General features: G+C 50.9%; 9 protein-coding genes across 9 annotated transcripts; 6 read left to right on the top strand and 3 right to left on the bottom strand.

The window, feature by feature from the left end:
- Positions 1 to 517: 517 nt before the first annotated feature.
- On the top strand, positions 518 to 1750 carry CC1G_01901 (nuclear mRNA splicing protein; the record flags this gene model as incomplete). Its single annotated transcript, XM_001830213.1, has 6 exons — positions 518 to 732; positions 789 to 943; positions 998 to 1034; positions 1107 to 1264; positions 1319 to 1542; positions 1595 to 1750. 6 exons carry the CDS (start codon positions 518 to 520, stop codon positions 1748 to 1750), a joined length of 945 nt encoding a protein of 314 aa, XP_001830265.1.
- A 186-nt stretch (positions 1751 to 1936) lies between these two features.
- Positions 1937 to 2731, bottom strand: CC1G_14175 (small nuclear ribonucleoprotein LSM2). Its single transcript, XM_002911596.1, has 5 exons — positions 2708 to 2731; positions 2558 to 2655; positions 2442 to 2502; positions 2289 to 2391; positions 1937 to 2223 (listed from the first exon to the last, which is right to left on the bottom strand). The coding sequence occupies exons 2-5, from the start codon at positions 2587 to 2589 to the stop codon at positions 2198 to 2200; spliced, it is 222 nt and encodes a 73-aa protein (XP_002911642.1). The 5' UTR covers positions 2590 to 2655; positions 2708 to 2731; the 3' UTR covers positions 1937 to 2197.
- Positions 2732 to 3617: 886 nt separating this feature from the next.
- CC1G_01900 (ferrochelatase) lies at positions 3618 to 4857 on the top strand (the record flags this gene model as incomplete). Its single annotated transcript, XM_001830212.2, has 3 exons — positions 3618 to 4103; positions 4162 to 4530; positions 4592 to 4857. The coding sequence occupies 3 exons, from the start codon at positions 3618 to 3620 to the stop codon at positions 4790 to 4792; spliced, it is 1056 nt and encodes a 351-aa protein (XP_001830264.1). The 3' UTR covers positions 4793 to 4857.
- Positions 4858 to 5044: 187 nt separating this feature from the next.
- Positions 5045 to 7056, top strand: CC1G_14174 (phosphomevalonate kinase; the record flags this gene model as incomplete). Its single annotated transcript, XM_002911595.1, has 8 exons — positions 5045 to 5286; positions 5360 to 5513; positions 5589 to 5942; positions 6000 to 6177; positions 6339 to 6478; positions 6531 to 6608; positions 6666 to 6792; positions 6845 to 7056. The coding sequence occupies 8 exons, from the start codon at positions 5045 to 5047 to the stop codon at positions 7054 to 7056; spliced, it is 1485 nt and encodes a 494-aa protein (XP_002911641.1).
- Positions 7057 to 7177: 121 nt separating this feature from the next.
- On the bottom strand, positions 7178 to 9340 carry CC1G_01897 (amino acid transporter; the record flags this gene model as incomplete). Its single annotated transcript, XM_001830209.2, has 10 exons — positions 7178 to 7428; positions 7484 to 7574; positions 7624 to 7710; positions 7765 to 7946; positions 7999 to 8343; positions 8405 to 8614; positions 8665 to 8673; positions 8726 to 8989; positions 9064 to 9136; positions 9191 to 9340. The coding sequence occupies 10 exons, from the start codon at positions 9338 to 9340 to the stop codon at positions 7178 to 7180; spliced, it is 1662 nt and encodes a 553-aa protein (XP_001830261.2).
- A 216-nt stretch (positions 9341 to 9556) lies between these two features.
- On the top strand, positions 9557 to 10928 carry CC1G_01896 (hypothetical protein; the record flags this gene model as incomplete). The annotated part of the gene is made up of 6 exons (XM_001830208.2): positions 9557 to 10197; positions 10248 to 10359; positions 10417 to 10488; positions 10543 to 10626; positions 10681 to 10698; positions 10760 to 10928. Exons 1-6 carry the CDS (start codon positions 9657 to 9659, stop codon positions 10926 to 10928), a joined length of 996 nt encoding a protein of 331 aa, XP_001830260.2. The 5' UTR covers positions 9557 to 9656.
- Positions 10929 to 11233: 305 nt separating this feature from the next.
- CC1G_01895 (nuclear prelamin A recognition factor-like protein) lies at positions 11234 to 13699 on the top strand (the record flags this gene model as incomplete). Its single annotated transcript, XM_001830207.1, has 5 exons — positions 11234 to 11254; positions 11316 to 11417; positions 11472 to 11629; positions 11681 to 12190; positions 12244 to 13699. The coding sequence occupies 5 exons, from the start codon at positions 11234 to 11236 to the stop codon at positions 13697 to 13699; spliced, it is 2247 nt and encodes a 748-aa protein (XP_001830259.1).
- Positions 13700 to 13743: 44 nt separating this feature from the next.
- On the bottom strand, positions 13744 to 14771 carry CC1G_01894 (hypothetical protein). Its single transcript, XM_001830206.2, has 4 exons — positions 14730 to 14771; positions 14638 to 14674; positions 14492 to 14587; positions 13744 to 14437 (listed from the first exon to the last, which is right to left on the bottom strand). Exons 1-4 carry the CDS (start codon positions 14744 to 14746, stop codon positions 14312 to 14314), a joined length of 276 nt encoding a protein of 91 aa, XP_001830258.1. The 5' UTR covers positions 14747 to 14771; the 3' UTR covers positions 13744 to 14311.
- Positions 14772 to 14989: 218 nt separating this feature from the next.
- On the top strand, positions 14990 to 16497 carry CC1G_01893 (t-SNARE; the record flags this gene model as incomplete). Its single annotated transcript, XM_001830205.2, has 5 exons — positions 14990 to 15207; positions 15268 to 15320; positions 15406 to 15509; positions 15561 to 15744; positions 15923 to 16497. 5 exons carry the CDS (start codon positions 14990 to 14992, stop codon positions 16495 to 16497), a joined length of 1134 nt encoding a protein of 377 aa, XP_001830257.2.
- Positions 16498 to 16841: the final 344 nt, after the last annotated feature.

Genomic DNA, 16841 nt, shown 5'->3' with positions numbered 1-16841 from the left:
TTCGACGATATCCGAAACATCCATTTCCAGTCCTTATGCTCGTCTGATTTAGCTCGCCCTGGCAATGGTCTGATTTCCCGACCATCCGAGCGAGTTATGAAGCCTCTGGTTCCCCGGAGCCTGGGCCGACCAAAGACTGCGAGATACTGCTTTCGCCACAGTTCGTTGTCAACCGCGAGTCTGGCCCAGTTTCTACTGGTAGCTTGTGCTGCACATAGATCAGCCCATGAGAGGTGCGAGAAGATGCAGAGAACGAGCTCGTCGTATATCGAGTTGTCGAAGGTCAGGATGCTGCGGGGCTCTGTGGCCGCCCCACTAAGCGCGCGAAACCGTTTTGCTGGGGGAAAAGAAGCCGGGGAGAGGTCACGTTTAGACATGAAAACAAAACCAAGAATAAGTAGGAGGTCTACAGCAATGACGGTGTTCAGTAACGGATGTGACTCAGTGAAGTGTGAAGAGAAGACTTGCTCCGTTCGCTGCTATGACGATGACTAAGATTTCTTGTTCTCTGACGTCGATGTCCTCTCGCGGACCACAGCCAATCTCAAGAAATTTACATGTCGTCCTCAAAAACCACAAGGGCGCTGTCAATGTTGCTCGATATGCGAAGGGGTCAGCGAAATACATTTTGACTGGTGGCCAGGACAGAACAGTCCGCCTTTGGAATGCGGCGTCGGGCGCAGAGATCAAGACCTTTGCGGCTCATGGGTATGAAGTCCTTTCTGTAACTGTGTAAGTCCTGGGCTCAGTACTCTATCCGTCCCTTAGATTTACTCATTTCATCCTAGTGCTCATGACAATGCCAAGTTTGGTTCTTCAGGAGGAGACCGTTCAGTCTTCATTTGGGACGTCGCGACTGGAACCACAATCCGCCGATTGTCAGGACACATGGGCAAGATTCATGCAGTCGAGTTCAATGAAGACGCAAGCGTCATCGCCAGTGGTAGGAGTTCATTTCCTCTACTCCGCATGGGCGGTGATTAAAACCCTACTCCAGGTTCGTATGATTCAACCGTCCGTCTCTGGGACCTCAGGTCAGTACGTGAACCCTTCATAGACCACAGGTGGCTTGAGATTGACCCCGGCGACTTTGCTTCCGCATCCAGGGCCCAATCTCGGCAAGCTATTCAAACCCTGGAGGAGGCGCGTGACACCATCCAAACGCTACATGTTGGGCCAACTTTCGTCATAGCGGGCTCTGTCGACGGTCACGTTCGAACATATGATCTTCGCAAGGGGGAATTGCGCTCCGACTTCTTAGGACGTACGTTGCTTATCTATATGGCTATCTACGCGCGTTGCTCACAAAACGTTGTAGATCCGGTGACGTCTGTGGTACCAACCCAAGACGCGACAACCTACCTTGTTACAACGCTCGATAACCATGTTCGCCTCATGGACATGGGGACGGGGAAGATGCTGAACGACTTTTCCGGACATTCGAACGAATCATATCGATGTCGTGCCTGTTTTGGATATGGCGAGGCAACTGTCCTCTGTGGAGATGAGAAGGGCCTAATTTGGGCTTGGGATCTACTCGATGTAAGCTTCCAAGTATGCGTGTTTCTGGAATCAGCGCTGAAGAAGAAGATAGGCCAAAGTCATGCCGCCAAATCCACCACCGAAAGCTCATCACAAAGTCGTTACATGGACGGAACATCACCCTATCGATATGAGCGAGTATGTTACTGCAAGCGCTGACGGGACCGTCAAAGTCTGGAAGGCGCCGTCGACGGATTCAACTGAATAGAGAAGGCCTGGAGAATACCCACAACCCACTGCACTGACGTCTTCATCGGAAGAGACTGGGTCACCAGTTCTCTCGCCACAGACATATCGGGTCCATCGGCATTCGCTGGGTGTGAATCGTTAACGCCGACGCTGAGTCTATTTCCCTCGACCGGCCAATTGGGGCACTGTGCACAACTCGTTCTGGCCGTGAGTCTGGGGGGTTTCCCCACGATGCTGTATTGTAGTACACGGGTAGTAGGGAACATGTGGGGTGGAGTCGATAATAACCAGTGCGCCTAAAAGCTAGGCAGGTGAAACTCCGGCCCACGCATTGCGCGCATTGCAGTCTTCCCGTCCTCAACTTCTTCCAGAACTTGCATTCAGTTGTCGTAGTGCATGCCCATTGCCCTATGTATATCTCATGACGATAGATCCAGAACTTTCTCATGCAGGCCGAGAGGAGAGATCATCGTTTGGCTTGGTTCGCAGCCTCTGGAAGAAGGCGAGAAGATGGTGAGATGAAGTCGATTCGGCCAAGGGAGAAGGCAAACACGAACCTCTGCGCGTAGCATCCTCCAGTAGCTGTGTATCAACGTGTTCAGCAGGAAGCTGAACATAACGGACGACGGATCCTCGGATAAAACAGTTCTTCACGGCCATCTGCACAGAGTTCAATAGTGAGCAGGATAGAACACCCAAGTGTAGCGCACCATGTGAGGATGCCGTGCTTCATCGGAGACCTTGATATTGTCCAGACGAATGTTCAAAAACCTTTTTTTGCCGCAGTGAGTACCTGAATTCCTCATTAAACAGGAGATAAACTCACTGGTCGACCGATTTGAGGACTCCAGTGATCATTAAATCATTCTTGAGCTCGACTGTGACCGTTTGGTCTGTCAAGGTTTTGAAAACTGAGAAAATGAGCTGATGGTTTGGATCATTATCGAATGAATTGGTAGATAAGGCGCGGGCATACCATCGTTAGTCCCTTGCGCTCTTGATGATGCTGGACGGCGAGCAAGCGCGGTCAATGGACGCGATGTCCAGCTTCGGCTTGGCACGTTTGTTAGGCATCACCGTGCGAACCAAATATTCTCCTCATCGTACCCCACCAGTTCTGGCTTTCAATTGAACTGCACTGTCAACTCAATTGATGACATGCACTCATCAAAGCTTATGAAAACACACTGCGTCTTGGATTTCCGTTTAACCGATTACACAGGGTTCGAGTGATAAGGAGGTAGGTGATCCTCTCTGTGTGGTTAGTCATGAATCTGGGGTGAGTCCTCTTTTTCATCAAAAAAACTTGGGTGATTTATCACCTGAACAGCGGCAACAGTTTCGCGTCCGTAGCAGTTTCAGTTACTCGGTGAACCTAACAATCTCGATGTCAATGCACTCGCTAGAAACCCACAGGCTTCCTTGTGGCGCTCCTTTGACCGTCTCGCAAGTGTGTATACAACGTCCAATGGCAGCCAAGAATAATGTCATTGTCGTTCGCGTTCGGAGTATTCGATGTGTTCCCACGTGCCGGCAGCGGGATCGCGTACTCCAGTCCGAGGTCATAGGCTGTCATAATATTTACACTTTGCAACGCTCACTTCTCTACCGCAGTCCTTTCTTTCCCTTAATTTACCTTTATACTTTCTAGTGCCCATCCCCTTCTCTCCAATACCCATTTCACAATGCAGCTCGCCAGCTCAGTAGCGCGAAGATGTGCTCCCCGGCTTTCGCGCACAATGGCTTCTGCAGCGCCAAAGAAAAGGCATGTGCCCTTCAAACTCTCCACGTATCGCATACTGACAATGCATCTGCAGTCCAACAGGCAAGTCTTTTGACCTTTTGAACCAGTTCCGACATCGGTAACTTTGTTGACAGCCGTCGTAATGTTGAATATGGGAGGTCCTTCGACTGTTGAGGAAACACACGACTTTTTGAAAAACCTCTTCCTCGACGGCGACCTCATTCCGTTACCGTTCCAACGCTTCCTTGCCCCGGCTATCGCTCGCCGAAGAACTCCTAAAATTGAACAGCAATATGCCGACATTGGAGGAGGCTCTCCAATTCTTCGCTATACCCAACTCCAAGGCGAAGGAATGGCCAAACTTCTCGACGAGCTACATCCGGAAACCGCCCCTCACAAAGCATATGTTGCATTCCGATATGCACAACCCCTTACAGAGCTCACAGCTCGACAGCTGAAGGACGACGGCGTTACACGGGCGATTGCCTTCACCCAGTACCCTCAATACAGTTGTAGTACCACGGGCAGCAGCCTTAACGAGCTATACCGACGCGGGAAGGCCGGTGAAATGGGTGACATCAAATGGAGCGTAATAGACCGATGGGGAACACACCCTGGATTCATCGAGGTAGGGTTTTTAACATTTAACTTTGCGAAGAAACAACTTGCTCATCTCCTGGCTGTAGGCTGTCGCCCAAAACATTGAAGGAGCATTAGCCAAGTTCCCACCTGAAGTCCGGTCAGATGTTGTATTGCTATTCTCAGCGCACTCCCTACCGATGTCTATCGTGAACCGCGGAGATCCATACGTGTTGGAGGTATCTGCCTCCGTGGCCGCAGTGATGCAACGGCTCGGGCATTCCAATCCGTATCGCCTGGTTTGGCAGTCGCAAGTCGGTCCCTCGGCCTGGATGGGTCCTCAAACGGACGATGCTCTCAAGGGTCTTGCGCGCTTGGGAAGGAAGCGCGCGATCCTGGTCCCAATTGCTTTCACGAGCGATCACATCGAAACCCTATACGAACTAGACTTGGAATATGCTAAAGAAGCCCAAGAGGTAAGCCCACCTCCACCGAGAGCCTGTTTCAACCCGTCTTCTTAACTCTATCTTTTTCTAGATGGGCATGGAAGTACACCGAGCCGAGTCCTTGAACGATTCACCGGTGTTCATTCGTGCACTGGCAGATATTGTGACAGAGCATCTACGCGACGTAGAATCCGGAAAGCCTCCGACATCACTGCAGATGGGACTGCGGTGTCCAGGCTGCACGAACTCGACCTGTGGCCAACAAAAAGCGTGGTTTGCTCGGGGAGGTTAAGGAGCATATGCGAGCTGTTTAGCTATGTGTTAGGACTAGTATGAATCATGGAATTTTGGGTGGAATTACGTTTTGAAAGTGACAAACTTCAAGGATCCGCCGCGGTGGATAAGGACTATGGTTTGTTAAGTAAGCGCAGGCGATCCACCATCACTCGTCCTGTTCGACGCTGAGTTCGGTGCAGAGTATAAAAGAGCCCAACCTCAGGTAGAATCCAATGATCCATATTCCTGCCTTTTGACTTCCCTCATAATGACAAGGACTACCGTAGTCTCTGCTCCAGGAAAGGTTCTCGTTGCTGGAGGCTATCTCGTTCTCGACCCTGCATACTCGGGCACAGTCGTCTCCACCTCTTCTCGATTCTACACCGTCGTGCACGACTGGAACAACCCCAACACGATTCGCGTCCGTTCCCCTCAATTCCTGAACGCGATCTGGACGTACAAGCTCTCGATCGATGACTCTGGCGTACATGTCGAAGCGGCCTCTACCAAGTACGCTCCATCGTACCATTTCGTTTGACAGGATTATTTGGCTCACTGCAACGGCTTTCTGCTCTCTGATCAGCACCAGCTCGAACAAGTTTGTTCATTTAGCTCTTCAGAAGACAATTGCACTCGCGATGGAGTCCAAGGGATCTGTTGCTATCAACTCTGCGCTTGCCAATGGCCTTGATGTCGCGATTCTAGGCGACAACGACTTTTACTCTCAACGAGCCAAGGTACACTGTTATCCATCTCTGCTTACAATTCCTTACTCTGTGTCCTAATCATGTTGCCATCTCGGCTCATTCCAGCTGGAAGAGCTAGGTCTGCCGCGAACAATCCAATCCCTCGACAAGATCCCACCATTCTGCCCGACGAACGTCGCGATCTCCGAAGTGCACAAGACCGGCCTTGGATCTTCCGCTGCACTCATTACCTCCCTCACCTCCGCCCTCCTCGTCCATCTCTCCGTCATCCCCCAGTCGTCCCTGTCCGAAGACGACAACCCCGACAGACGTCTGGCACATAATCTCGCCCAATACGTACATTGTCAGGCTCAAGGAAAAGTCGGCAGCGGGTTCGATGTCGCTGCGGCTGTCTTTGGAAGTCACTTGTACACCCGCTTCGACCCTGTGGTTATCCAAGATCTCATGAACGATACAGAGGTGTGGATAGGTTTTTTGTCCCGGGAGTGAATAGACTCTGATATCCGCACCTTTCAGGCCCGCCTGAAGCTCCTCCCCACCCTCTCGCCCTCGAATCCAGCGTGGGACTACCGCATCGAGCCCTTCAAACTTCCGCCCTTGACGCGCATTATGCTAGCTGACGTGGATGCTGGCAGCGACACCCCATCATTAGTTGGAAAAGTCTTGAAATGGCGTAAAGAAAAGAGCCTCGAAGGTCAGTGAGATGGTCAAAGCTGCCGTTTCCGTCGTTCGTACCTTGCGCTGCACCCGTCTCGATAGACGTCATTACGTCTGATGTCCAAAACCAGTCTTGATCTCAATCTCTTTTTCATTTCGTTCTTTTCATGACCTCCATGCTAACTCGCATTTAAACAGCTGATGCGCTATGGAAAGATCTGGACCAACTTAATCAATCTCTTGCTCAAATTCTGCTTCATCTCGGCAAATTGCACGACCAAGATCCTCAGAACTACACGGAGGCCGTAAAGTATATCTCCACGTTGCAGCCCGTCCAGGTAACATCTAGGCTACCTCCAGATCGACGTTGTACTGACCGTTTGGTGACAGTGGCAAGCCAACCCTTGGCAACCAGTGGGAGAGCAGCCAGTTGTCTCCACTTTCTACGAGGCACATCGCGTTTCAGAGGTACTTGGAATGATGTTTACGCGTCCCTGCGTCCCTGCGTCCCTGACTTCGACCTAGGACATCAGAGCAAAGATGAGGCTGATGGGTAACCTTTCTGGCGTCCCCATTGAACCTCCCGAACAAACGCGACTCCTAAACGGATGTGTTGGCCAGGCTGGAGTTATTGGCGGCGGCGTCCCCGGAGGTGAGATCAATGTCCCCCCTTTTTCCCAGTGACTTGCTCATCTCCATCTTAGCTGGTGGTTACGACGCTATCTGGCTCCTCGTTTGTGACCCTGTCAACTGCGCTCCTGAGAGATCTCCTCTTGAACGCATCGAATACTACTGGTCCAACTATGCCGAACTCAACGTCTCCCCACTCTCCGCCAAAGAAAGTCTCGCCAAGGGTGCACGATTGGAATCCCTCGACTCAATCCCAGGACTGAAAGCTGCTGTCCAGGCCGCATGATTAATCCAGTCCATTGTCGAGATTGGGAGGGAATATTATAATTGTACATAACATCCTAGCAAGAAGCAATGAGCGGTTGTTGGGTTAGTCCAATGAACGAATATCTAGATTACGATCTAAACTATATGCATAATTTAGCGCTACCTTCCGTTGTCCATGCTTTAGCGAGAGCGAGGAATAGTGAGATGATCATGACCATGAAGCCGAAACAGACACAAAGAACAGAGGGAAGTTTGGAGCGGTGGTGCCACGGGAGGTTTTTGTCGAGGAGCCTGTAGTAGCAGGCAGCGGGAAAGATGAAGGCGAGGGCAGTGGCCGATACTCCTCCGGTAATTTCAAGCATCACACCCAAATCGCAGGTGATGAGAGCCACTGATAACGGGTGTTAAGAGAGACCATTGGAGAAGGAATGCGGTCTAGCACTCACCGACCATGGCCGAGAACAGAATGACAGTCGTGAAGAAGAAATGACGCTGCATGTTGAAGGACTCATGCGAGAAGAAGTAGTCTTCAATAACCTGCCAATGGTCCATTAGATTACCCCTTCAATTGAATCTGGATCCTCACCTCTCGGCAGACGAACAACTCCAGTGGCAGAGTTGTAAACATATTGAGTCCAAAGCAGAACCTTGCAACATTGATGAGGGTAGAGGTCTGGGAAGATAAGTCGTCAGTCAAGCTTTAACAAGGTCCAGGGTGGAATCTGACCTCAGGGAAGTTGTTGAGGATATTGCCTTGCGTCTTATCGGTAAACGCAACGTAACCGGAGATGGCCAAGGTCGAGCAACAGACCAAAGAAGCAAACGTGGAGATGTGGGTCACTTTGGCGAAGCGGTCCAGTGTCGGTGTACGAAGACTTCCGTAGATCATCAACGAGTTGTGGTGACACACTGGTCTCAGGACTCAGCAGCGCGTTCTTCGATAATCGGAGAGGCAACTCACCGAAAGCAAAGCTCATGACGCCGATAGCTTGGAAGATCCCCCCATCGATAAAAGTAAACCTTTTGGCTGGATCGCCTTTGGATTCTGGAGGGGCGTGTGGGCCCTCGATGGAGACAGAAATCACGATGATGAGCATTCCTACCAGGGCGAGACCCGAGGCTCGAGCGAGTTTATGGATATCTCGGTAGAGGGAGAGGGGGTATGAGATGCAGAGCGTGCAGAGTCCAATCATGAATTGGCGGTTAGCCAGAACATGTAGCACGGGCATAGTGGCAAGTTTCGGAAAGGCAGAACGCATAACATGCGGTATGGTATCACCAATGATAATCCCAAAGGCACACATCCCTAATCATTCGGCGTTTAATATACAGAGGTGATCCAATGACTTTGAAGGTCTGGTACGCACCGCCGAAAGCGAAGGCAAATTGAAAGATGGACACCGCTGCACGTCCGGCGGAGCCAAAGCAGTGGTCCATGATGTCGATATACGAATGTCTTCCGCTCATTTTCGCGTTTCTAACGATGAGACGAATAGTCCAATCGGTCACACCACACAATATCACCAACAAGGTGAGTCCAGTGAAGAAACCAGCTTGTTTCATAGCATATGGGAGACCTGGCACACTCTCAGCATCGGCCCAGTGTAGAAAGGTCATTTCATCTCACCAATAATTCCTAAGACGAGCGATGAGGGGTGAACTACGAATACACGGGTAGTTTTGCTCACCAGCGCCGAGAATTGAATTGGCCATATTCGCAACAGAATCTATCAGCCCTCCACCTGCTGTCCGCTTGGCAGCAAGTTCTTCCAAATCAACATGGATCTCTTCACCATTTCTATCCCGGAGTGGCATAGACGCGTCCAGACTGCGACGCGAATGAGAGGTATCATAAAGGCCAACCAAGAGTGGCATTTGTTGGTCCGAGTTCCGTCGAAACCCAATGGGTGTTTCCAGGTTCCTTCTTGAGGAATCATCGAGCTCATCGGAATCTAAGTCAAAGGCTTATAAAGGGTGTCACCAAAGTCCATTACGAGGGACATGCTGGAAGCTAGCGCATACACACCTGCTTCACGACTAGCTATCGTCGACCTAAGCGCCGGTGCAATAATTCGAGCATTCTCCTCGACATGTCCTCCCTGTCCACGATGTTCAGTCCTAGCGGTATATGGTGTGTTCAAGTCTCCAAGTACTCCGTCGTCCGAGTCGTCCGACTCGTCGTCGACTGCAAAGAGGGTGGTACTTCCTCCTTGGTCTGATTCGGCTGGTGTGAGCAACGGTTGGGTGAACTCGATGTCGCCGAGACCATTCCCGCTACTGCTTTTTGTAGTTGAGCGAAACATTATGGCAAGAACATAGGGTAGGGCTTGTCTTTGGGCTAAGGACAAGCTGGTGGAATAGCGATAAGCTACGTGGTGGTGGTGGGGCAATGAACGCCGCCGCTGGGCAGGGCAACCAAGCTTTGCTGACTAATCCATCAGTCAACTGCAGTCTTGTACTTGCTTTCTCCCATTAACATCAACGCCTGAGACGCGATATCCTCGACTTTCTTGGTGAAACAGGCAGGGCCGGCGACGAGATATAAACTGAACCAGGTCCCTGAATTCTGGAAATTCTTGGAGCGGAAACCACCGTTATTCGGGTTCCCTACTGCCTTCAATGTTTTCTTTCCTTCTCCTGGCATTCTTCTCGGTTCGCGCTGTGGGGCAGCACATATCTCCAGGGGACTTGGCCGCTCAATATAGCCTAACAACAAGCACCAGCTTTCCCTTTCCGACCGCCACCGCCTCTTCGCCCGACACTCAGTCTCTCCTGCTCAACGAATGGTCGTTGGGCAGAGGACGCATTCAAGAGAACCCCAACAATCTCGAATTCGTTCGGGACCCATACCCCAATAGTGGCAGCGCGTCCTCTGGACCCGTACTCCAAGTAATATACCCTGCGGGAAGCTATACCCATGCCAGTGGAGGAGGTGCACAATTCTATAATCTGTGGAATACGACGGATGGATCGACTTTTGGAACCATGCTTCTATCATACGAGATGGCCTTCGAAGCTGGCTTCAATTGGGTGAAAGGCGGGAAGCTTCCTGGCCTTCGTGGTGGCTTAAACTCGACTGGATGCAGCGGCGGCAATCTTTCAACGGGCAAAGAATGCTTCAGTGCGCGCCTGATGTGGAGGAGAGCTGGGAGAGGAGAAGGTGCTATCCCACCCTAAACCACATGCATCTTGCACTAACACTATCCTCAGTATACGCGTACATTCCGAAGTCCAACAAAATCTGCGACCGAGTAGGTGTAGACTGCAACGAGGACTTTGGTATCAGTTTCAACCGCGGTTCCTTCGTCATGAAATCTGGAGAGTAAGAACTTGACAACATTCAGTATCGTTTGGGTTTAAACCGAGCCTGTTCTATCAGATGGATGACGCTGTCACTCCTCGTCCGCCTCAACGACCCGCCTAATGTTGCCAATGGAGACATTCAGCTATTGTGAGTGGACCCATCAATGTATCCTACCTAACATGGCTGATTTCTCCTCGACAGCTACAACGGTCAACGGGTATTGTCTGAGGAAGGCCTCCAGATTCGCAGTGCGGATAGCGTGAGCATTAATGGCTTGTTCTTTTCGTAAGTGGACACTGTGAATTCAACCTTTTATCTGACACTGACTTCTTGCTTCAGAACATTCTTTGGAGGCAAGTCTGAGGGCGCCATCTGCTTGTTAACCTATTTTACTCAATCTTTCCACAGGTGCCGACAGCAGCTTCGCTACGCCTAGGACGTTCCACACCTACTATCGAAACATCCAACTATGGGGAAGCTCTGCTGCGTCCAACCTTACGGGTCCCACAATCAGCAACGCACCTTCGACGCGCTGCAGCAGCTTCGCGGTCTTGATCCCCGCTTTACTTGCGCTTCTTGTGGCGTGAACTCTCCTTGACTACTTCTATAATTTATGGACCTGCATTTAGATTAACCACCATAGATCATTGCCTTTTCTCGCAGTGTATTCTAGTGTCTCATTTACCCGCAAAGATATACTTTTTCATTCTGTGAATGTTTATATATGACTATTGAAGTTTTGTGTTCGGCCGATGCCAGTGTGGCGGTGCCGTGCCCAATCGCGGGGAAGATGTTTGAAGGTGGCGGAGCAGCCTCGTTGATCTCAGTCAGCAATGGCGCCTAGAAACTCAAAACAATTTCTGGTCTCCTACCCCCATCTTCTGTTATCGCTATGGCCTTCTCAGGTACCCTGGTGAGTCCCTTTCTACCTCACTTTGCCGTGAAGCCAAACTCTGATCAGCAAGGCAAAGTAGACCTTGACGGATCTCAATGATTTCATCTCTCCAGCACAAGCGTGTATAAAGCCTGTAGAGGAGGTCAAGAAGACTGACGACCAACCAAAGACCGGGGCAAAGGTATGTCGGACCTTCCTTGTTGCTCTTCTCGACGCTGAGCCAGGCTCTCCCCAGACCGAAATTGTCATAGATTCGACTGGGTCGTACTATGAAGTATCCAACGAACCCTCATATGGCTCAGTTGACATCTCTAAAGGCAATACGAGAAGCTCTTCCTCGGGCCAGAAGCTCGAACAGGCACAAATAAACCTCAACGATTGCCTGGCTTGCAGGTATGTCGTCTCCGATGCACCATACTCACTTTCTGACTTGGCTTGCACAAGTGGTTGCATCACCTCCGCAGAATCCGTCCTCATCACCCTCCAGTCCCATACAGAAGTTTTCAACTTTATCGAATCCAACAAAGACGCTTGTTCAGATACCAAGAAGCTTCTGGTTCTCTCGATCGCACCTCAATCCCTCGCTTCGCTCGCGGCCTCACTCACTGCCCGTTTTCCTCAAGCACTCACAACTCCACTCCAAGTCCTGCGACGAGTTCGAGCGTTTTGTAAAGAGACACTAGGATTCTCCGAGGTTTTTGATACGACATTTGCGAGGCACCTGTCACTACGGGAGCATGTGCTGGAGTTTGAGGAGAGAAAGAAGAAGGATAGCCAGGGCGGGCAGGAGGCAGAGGGTCAGTTACCGATGTTGGCGAGTGCATGTCCTGGGTGGATATGTTATGCGGAGAAAGCACATGCAGGGATGTTGCCGTTCATCTCGAGAACCAAGAGTCCCCAGCAAGTTATGGGCACCCTCGTAAAGGAATGGATGGCTCAGAAGTGGAACAAGAAGTGAGTTTGCCTGACCTTCGGGACTGGACTCGTGCTAATGAAGGCTTTTTAAGGCCTGATGGGATATACCACGTCTCCGTTATGCCCTGCTATGACAAGAAACTAGAAGCTTCGCGGCAGGACTTTTACAATGACGTCTATTCGACCAGAGATGTCGACTGTGTCATTACCACCGGCGAGTTGGAGCTAATGATGAAGGAGAAGGACTGGGACATCTCCAAATCCGTCCCCCACGAGCTTGATGAGCAGCAGACCTCCCCATCCGATGCTATCCACCTTCCCGAACTTATCCAGCACCCGGGGTCTTCATCTGGATCCTACCTTCAATCTATCATCGACCACGTTACCGAGACATCGCCTGTCACGTTGGCTCTCAACACCAAACTCATGCGAAACGCCGATTACGAGGAATTTACGCTCGCGGAAGAAGCATCAGGCAAGATAGTGTTCAAGGGTGCCAAATGTTACGGCTTTAGAAACCTTCAAAACATTGTCAGGAAGGTGGGACGTGATAAGGGTGTCCGCTTGGGAGGCGGAGCTGCGGGCAAATTGGGTGGCAAAGCTACAGGTGGCGTTGGCAGGAGGATAGCAAGGAGGAAGGGTGCAGATGCAGCAGCAGGAGGAGGCTCGGGAGAAGCATCAGCAGCCAATCGGCAGTACGATTATGTCGAAGTCATGGCCTGTCCCAGTGGGTGTGTCAATGGCGGTGGACAGCTGAAGCCGGTGGCTTCTACGACGTCTTCGTCAACAGATGCAACAGTGCCACCCAACACGACCTCAAATGGCAACGTCGACGAGGAAGGGTATGTGCGGAATTGGGAAGAGAGCGGCGTGATGCAGAGCAGTGCGAAATGGGGAGATAAAGATTGGACGAAGAAAGTGGAAGAGGCGTATTGGTCATCATCGTTGTTATCGCCATCGATAATAGCCAAAGGGCAGGATGAGATGCGGCAGGTGGAGGGAGGAGAGAAGAACAGGGAAGTAGCCGGACACGGGGAAAGCAAAGGAGGAACGAGCGGGGTTAGAGGTGATGCTGGCCGATATCACGGTGAAAAGTGGGATACCAAGAGTGGCCAGAACGGGTCTGCAGTCAGCGAAGTTAGCGAAATGAGTGGGCACCAGGTGCCTCATGACCTTGATAGCCCACTTTCGACGTCTTCAATTGATATCAAGGGGGGACAGGTGACTTGGGGAGATGCGAGCGCTCAGGGAGGTGATGTTGATCATGGAAGTATTGTGAAGACAGGGAAGCACGAGACGATGGTGGAGGCGGGCGGTGCCATTGGTAGCCCAGAACCCGGCGCGTGGTCCAAATTGCCTCATCTTTCACACCTCATCCGACAACGATTCTCCCTTGCAAACGACCTGGCCGAGAGAATAGTGGAAGAGATGTGCAGATCGAGTGAAGGTGGTGATTACACCGAGTTCGAAGGGCGCCGGCATCGGTTTTTCCGAACGCAGTATCATGCTGTTGAGAGTGAAGTGGTAGGGCTTGCGGTGAAATGGTAGAACGCCGGGTTGGCTTGGGTTCAAGCATTGTTGTGTATTTATGAATGATGTTTGTTATATTTAGATTTTTCCGGGTTTGATGGGCTTTGAGCCGTCAACTACTTACATTGTTTAACGGTAGAATATACAAGTCCTTAAACATGGTATGCTACTTCGTCGGATGTTGATACATCTAAGGTAATGATACAACCATCTGAGAAATTAATGCTGACGATGGGGGGTCGTTGGCTCTTCTTCAAAGGGAACCATGCCTCGAGGAAGTGTGGGGGATGCGGGATTGGGGCGGAAGCTGTAGGAGGTATGCGAATGTGATGGTGGAAAGTGCTGATAGATAAAAAAAACTGGCGATGCTGGTGATACACAAGATACACGAGGAAGCATTGCAAAAAAGCAGGAACGATGATGGATGATGCAGATGAGGGGGACTAGGTGAGATTGTAGGGTAGACGTTGGCGATATCGTTGGAATATTAAGGTGGATAAGTCGAAGATATTAAGGGTGCTGGGCAACATGCGATGATGGATGAAAGCGAATGCAAAATGCAGAGCGACACGGGGAGGAGCAGGCGACGATGACAACGGGGTAATGGTTTTGCTCATGATCCGGGGATGGTCAGCGACGTTGCTGGGATGGCTGTTGCTGCTGCTGCTTTCCGGCACCGTTGAACCAGTAATTGCAAGCGCTGCAAAAGTCGTTTGTTCGTTGGGTAATGGTCTCCTGGTAGTCGGGGTCAAAGTACTGGTGGATATATCAGGAAGGAGGTCAATTTGCGCGGAAAGAAAAATAACGTACGCGCTTGCAATTTGGGCAGTGAGGGCAGTTGGGAGCGTGCAGACGAGAGTTGATACAGAACTTTGAATTGCAGTCTTGCTTGTCAATCTTCTTGGTCTAGATGATATGAGCGACACGTTCTGAAACGAGCAAAGGGATCGACTTACGATGATATAGTGACCACAGCCGTGCTGTGTGCCCTCGCTGTCGGGAAGCAGGTCAGAGGCTGGGGAATGGGGTGAACAGCGACGCAACATACGTGTTCAAGCTGCACATTCTGAAGTGTTGAGGGGATTATTGGTACGATGAGGTGGGGAACTGGGGAACTGGGTTGTCGAGAATGGAGGGGCGGGCATTTATAGGGAAACGGAATGAGTTTGCGGGTCATCACACAGCTTCTCCGATCGGACATTATTCTATTGCGTCAGACCGCTTTTTGGCGCCGAAAATCACACAAATCCGGATCAGGGTTAGGGTTGGCCCTGTCACCATCACCCGTCCCTTATTCCGCGGTTGCCAATGTCCTCGTCGTCCTCGACGTCCCTGGAGCCTACAACGCGTTCAAGGACCTCTTTTTTCCTCTCATGCCGCGACTCAACGACACGCACAACACGTTTTTCTCGACGCCGCTCTCTCTACACAGATGACCCAGCAGAACCAGCCAACGACGACGAGCATGAGCGCCTCATCGGATCGTCCAGCCACGTAGCCCTAGATGTCCAGTTGCCTCCAAAGTGGTGTGTGCGGTCTTTGTTCATCGCCGCTCCTCTCTTTGTTAAAGCCTCATGTTAATGCAGGGTCGACCTTGCGGATCAGGTAGAGGAGATTTTGCTGGATGCCCAGTCCAAGAGTGCGTACTCCACGTCCTTTCTCCTCGCGTAGCCCCTCATTTCCCGGCGTCCTCTGGCCGAAACCATTGCCGGTTTGAATTACAGTCGCTGCGCTCGACAAACTGCATTCCAAGCATATTTTGCCCGGTTTCTCGGACCGAAGCCAGGAGGAGCAGGAAATTGAAGCATTGACGACCGACATCACAAAGGTCAGGCAACCAACCGGATTTATGAAATTCATCTTGAATTTTTCTCCACAGGATTTCAGACGATGTCATTTTCTCATCCAAAAAATCGGTTCATTCCAGCCACACAACTTTCCTCCTGATCCCCAATCTTCGAAGAATGTCCTTCTGGCGGCCAAGAATGTCCAGCGCGGTCTCGCAGCCAAACTCCAGGATATGAGCGCTACATTTAGAAAAAAGCAGCGTGTCTACATGGAAAGTATGTCCCCATATATTCCCCTTATCGTTCCGTCCATCTTCCCCAGAATTTCCCATGTGTTCTCTGTTCCTCCGTACCTGATCCGTTGTCATCTTCTATCGATTTTGTCACGAGTTCTTTTTAGCCTCTTATGCTACAACGCAGGTGCTGACCATAGATTCGCTATGTTGTTTTGCAGAACTCCAAGGTCAGGCGACCAAGAACCAAGATCTTTTGGTCGCTTCAGGAGCCATAACCTTGAAAGGTTCCGAAGGCATGAGTGCCGTCGATGACGACGTTCGAGCAGCGGTGGGTCTCCTCCTTTGTTATTGTGAATACTCCGTCTCATCCTTACGTTCTTTCCCTTTGAATGTCCAACAACATTCCCGTTGTATGAAACTCGGTATTTTTGCGCCACGCCACTCCCTCCCTTTCATCCTCTTATCCGGACCTATCTTTTTCCTTTCTGCCTTTTGGTCTCCAAAAAAAACCGCCTCGTTCACCCCTGTTCTTTCGTCGGATGTTTCAAAGACACACACCCGTGCTCAATCGATGTCCTTGATGCACGCCGACCCCTCAGCTGAGCTGCGGGCACGCGACCGAGAACTGACAGAAATCGCAAAGTCCATTGCAACGCTGGCGGAGCTATTCAAGGACTTGTCCGTTCTTGTGATTGACCAAGGAACCCTTCTCGATAGTGTGGAATATAACATTGAACAAACCGCCGTTCAGCTGGAACGTGCAGGTGAAGATCTCAAGGTTGCTACAGAGTAAGTCTCTCTGGCCTTTCTGTTTAACACCTTGGCGGCAATGTGACCGACTGGGTTTCAAACTGTTTTTAGGTACCAGAAGAACACTGGAAGACGGAAGTGTATCTTCCTGCTGCTTCTGATCATATTCGGTTTGATTGTCGTTTTGATTTTCAAGCCGAAACGACACGGAGGAGGGGCAAACCCACCGCCGCCACCTCCTTCATCGACTTTGCTACATCTTCTTCCCCATGACCCCTCGCTTCCTTCTCCGGGACAGGCGATCAATAAGCGCTCGAATCTAGGTCGGAATCTATGGTTTCGACCGCAGGCATTTGGGTAGGTTGCGCTGGCTGTAGCTTGTCCAAG

This window comes from Coprinopsis cinerea (assembly GCF_000182895.1).
Source record: "Coprinopsis cinerea okayama7#130 chromosome 3 map unlocalized cont3.3, whole genome shotgun sequence".
NCBI lineage: Eukaryota > Fungi > Basidiomycota > Agaricomycetes > Agaricales > Psathyrellaceae > Coprinopsis > Coprinopsis cinerea.
Note: the sequence above shows the minus strand (reverse complement) of the source record. Positions and strands in the feature narration are given on the sequence as shown.

Coding starts and splice junctions, on each gene's coding strand:
- CC1G_14175 (XM_002911596.1), bottom strand. CDS start 2,589: ATGATCACTGGAGTCCTCAAATCGGTCGACCA. Junction 2,503..2,557: donor GTCCTCAAATCGGTCGACCA/GTGAGTTTATCT, acceptor CGGCAAAAAAAG/GTTTTTGAACATTCGTCTGG. Junction 2,392..2,441: donor AAGCACGGCATCCTCACATG/GTGCGCTACACT, acceptor AACTCTGTGCAG/ATGGCCGTGAAGAACTGTTT.
- CC1G_01894 (XM_001830206.2), bottom strand. Junction 14,588..14,637: donor GCTGTGGTCACTATATCATC/GTAAGTCGATCC, acceptor CATATCATCTAG/ACCAAGAAGATTGACAAGCA. Junction 14,438..14,491: donor ACTGCCCAAATTGCAAGCGC/GTACGTTATTTT, acceptor TATATCCACCAG/TACTTTGACCCCGACTACCA.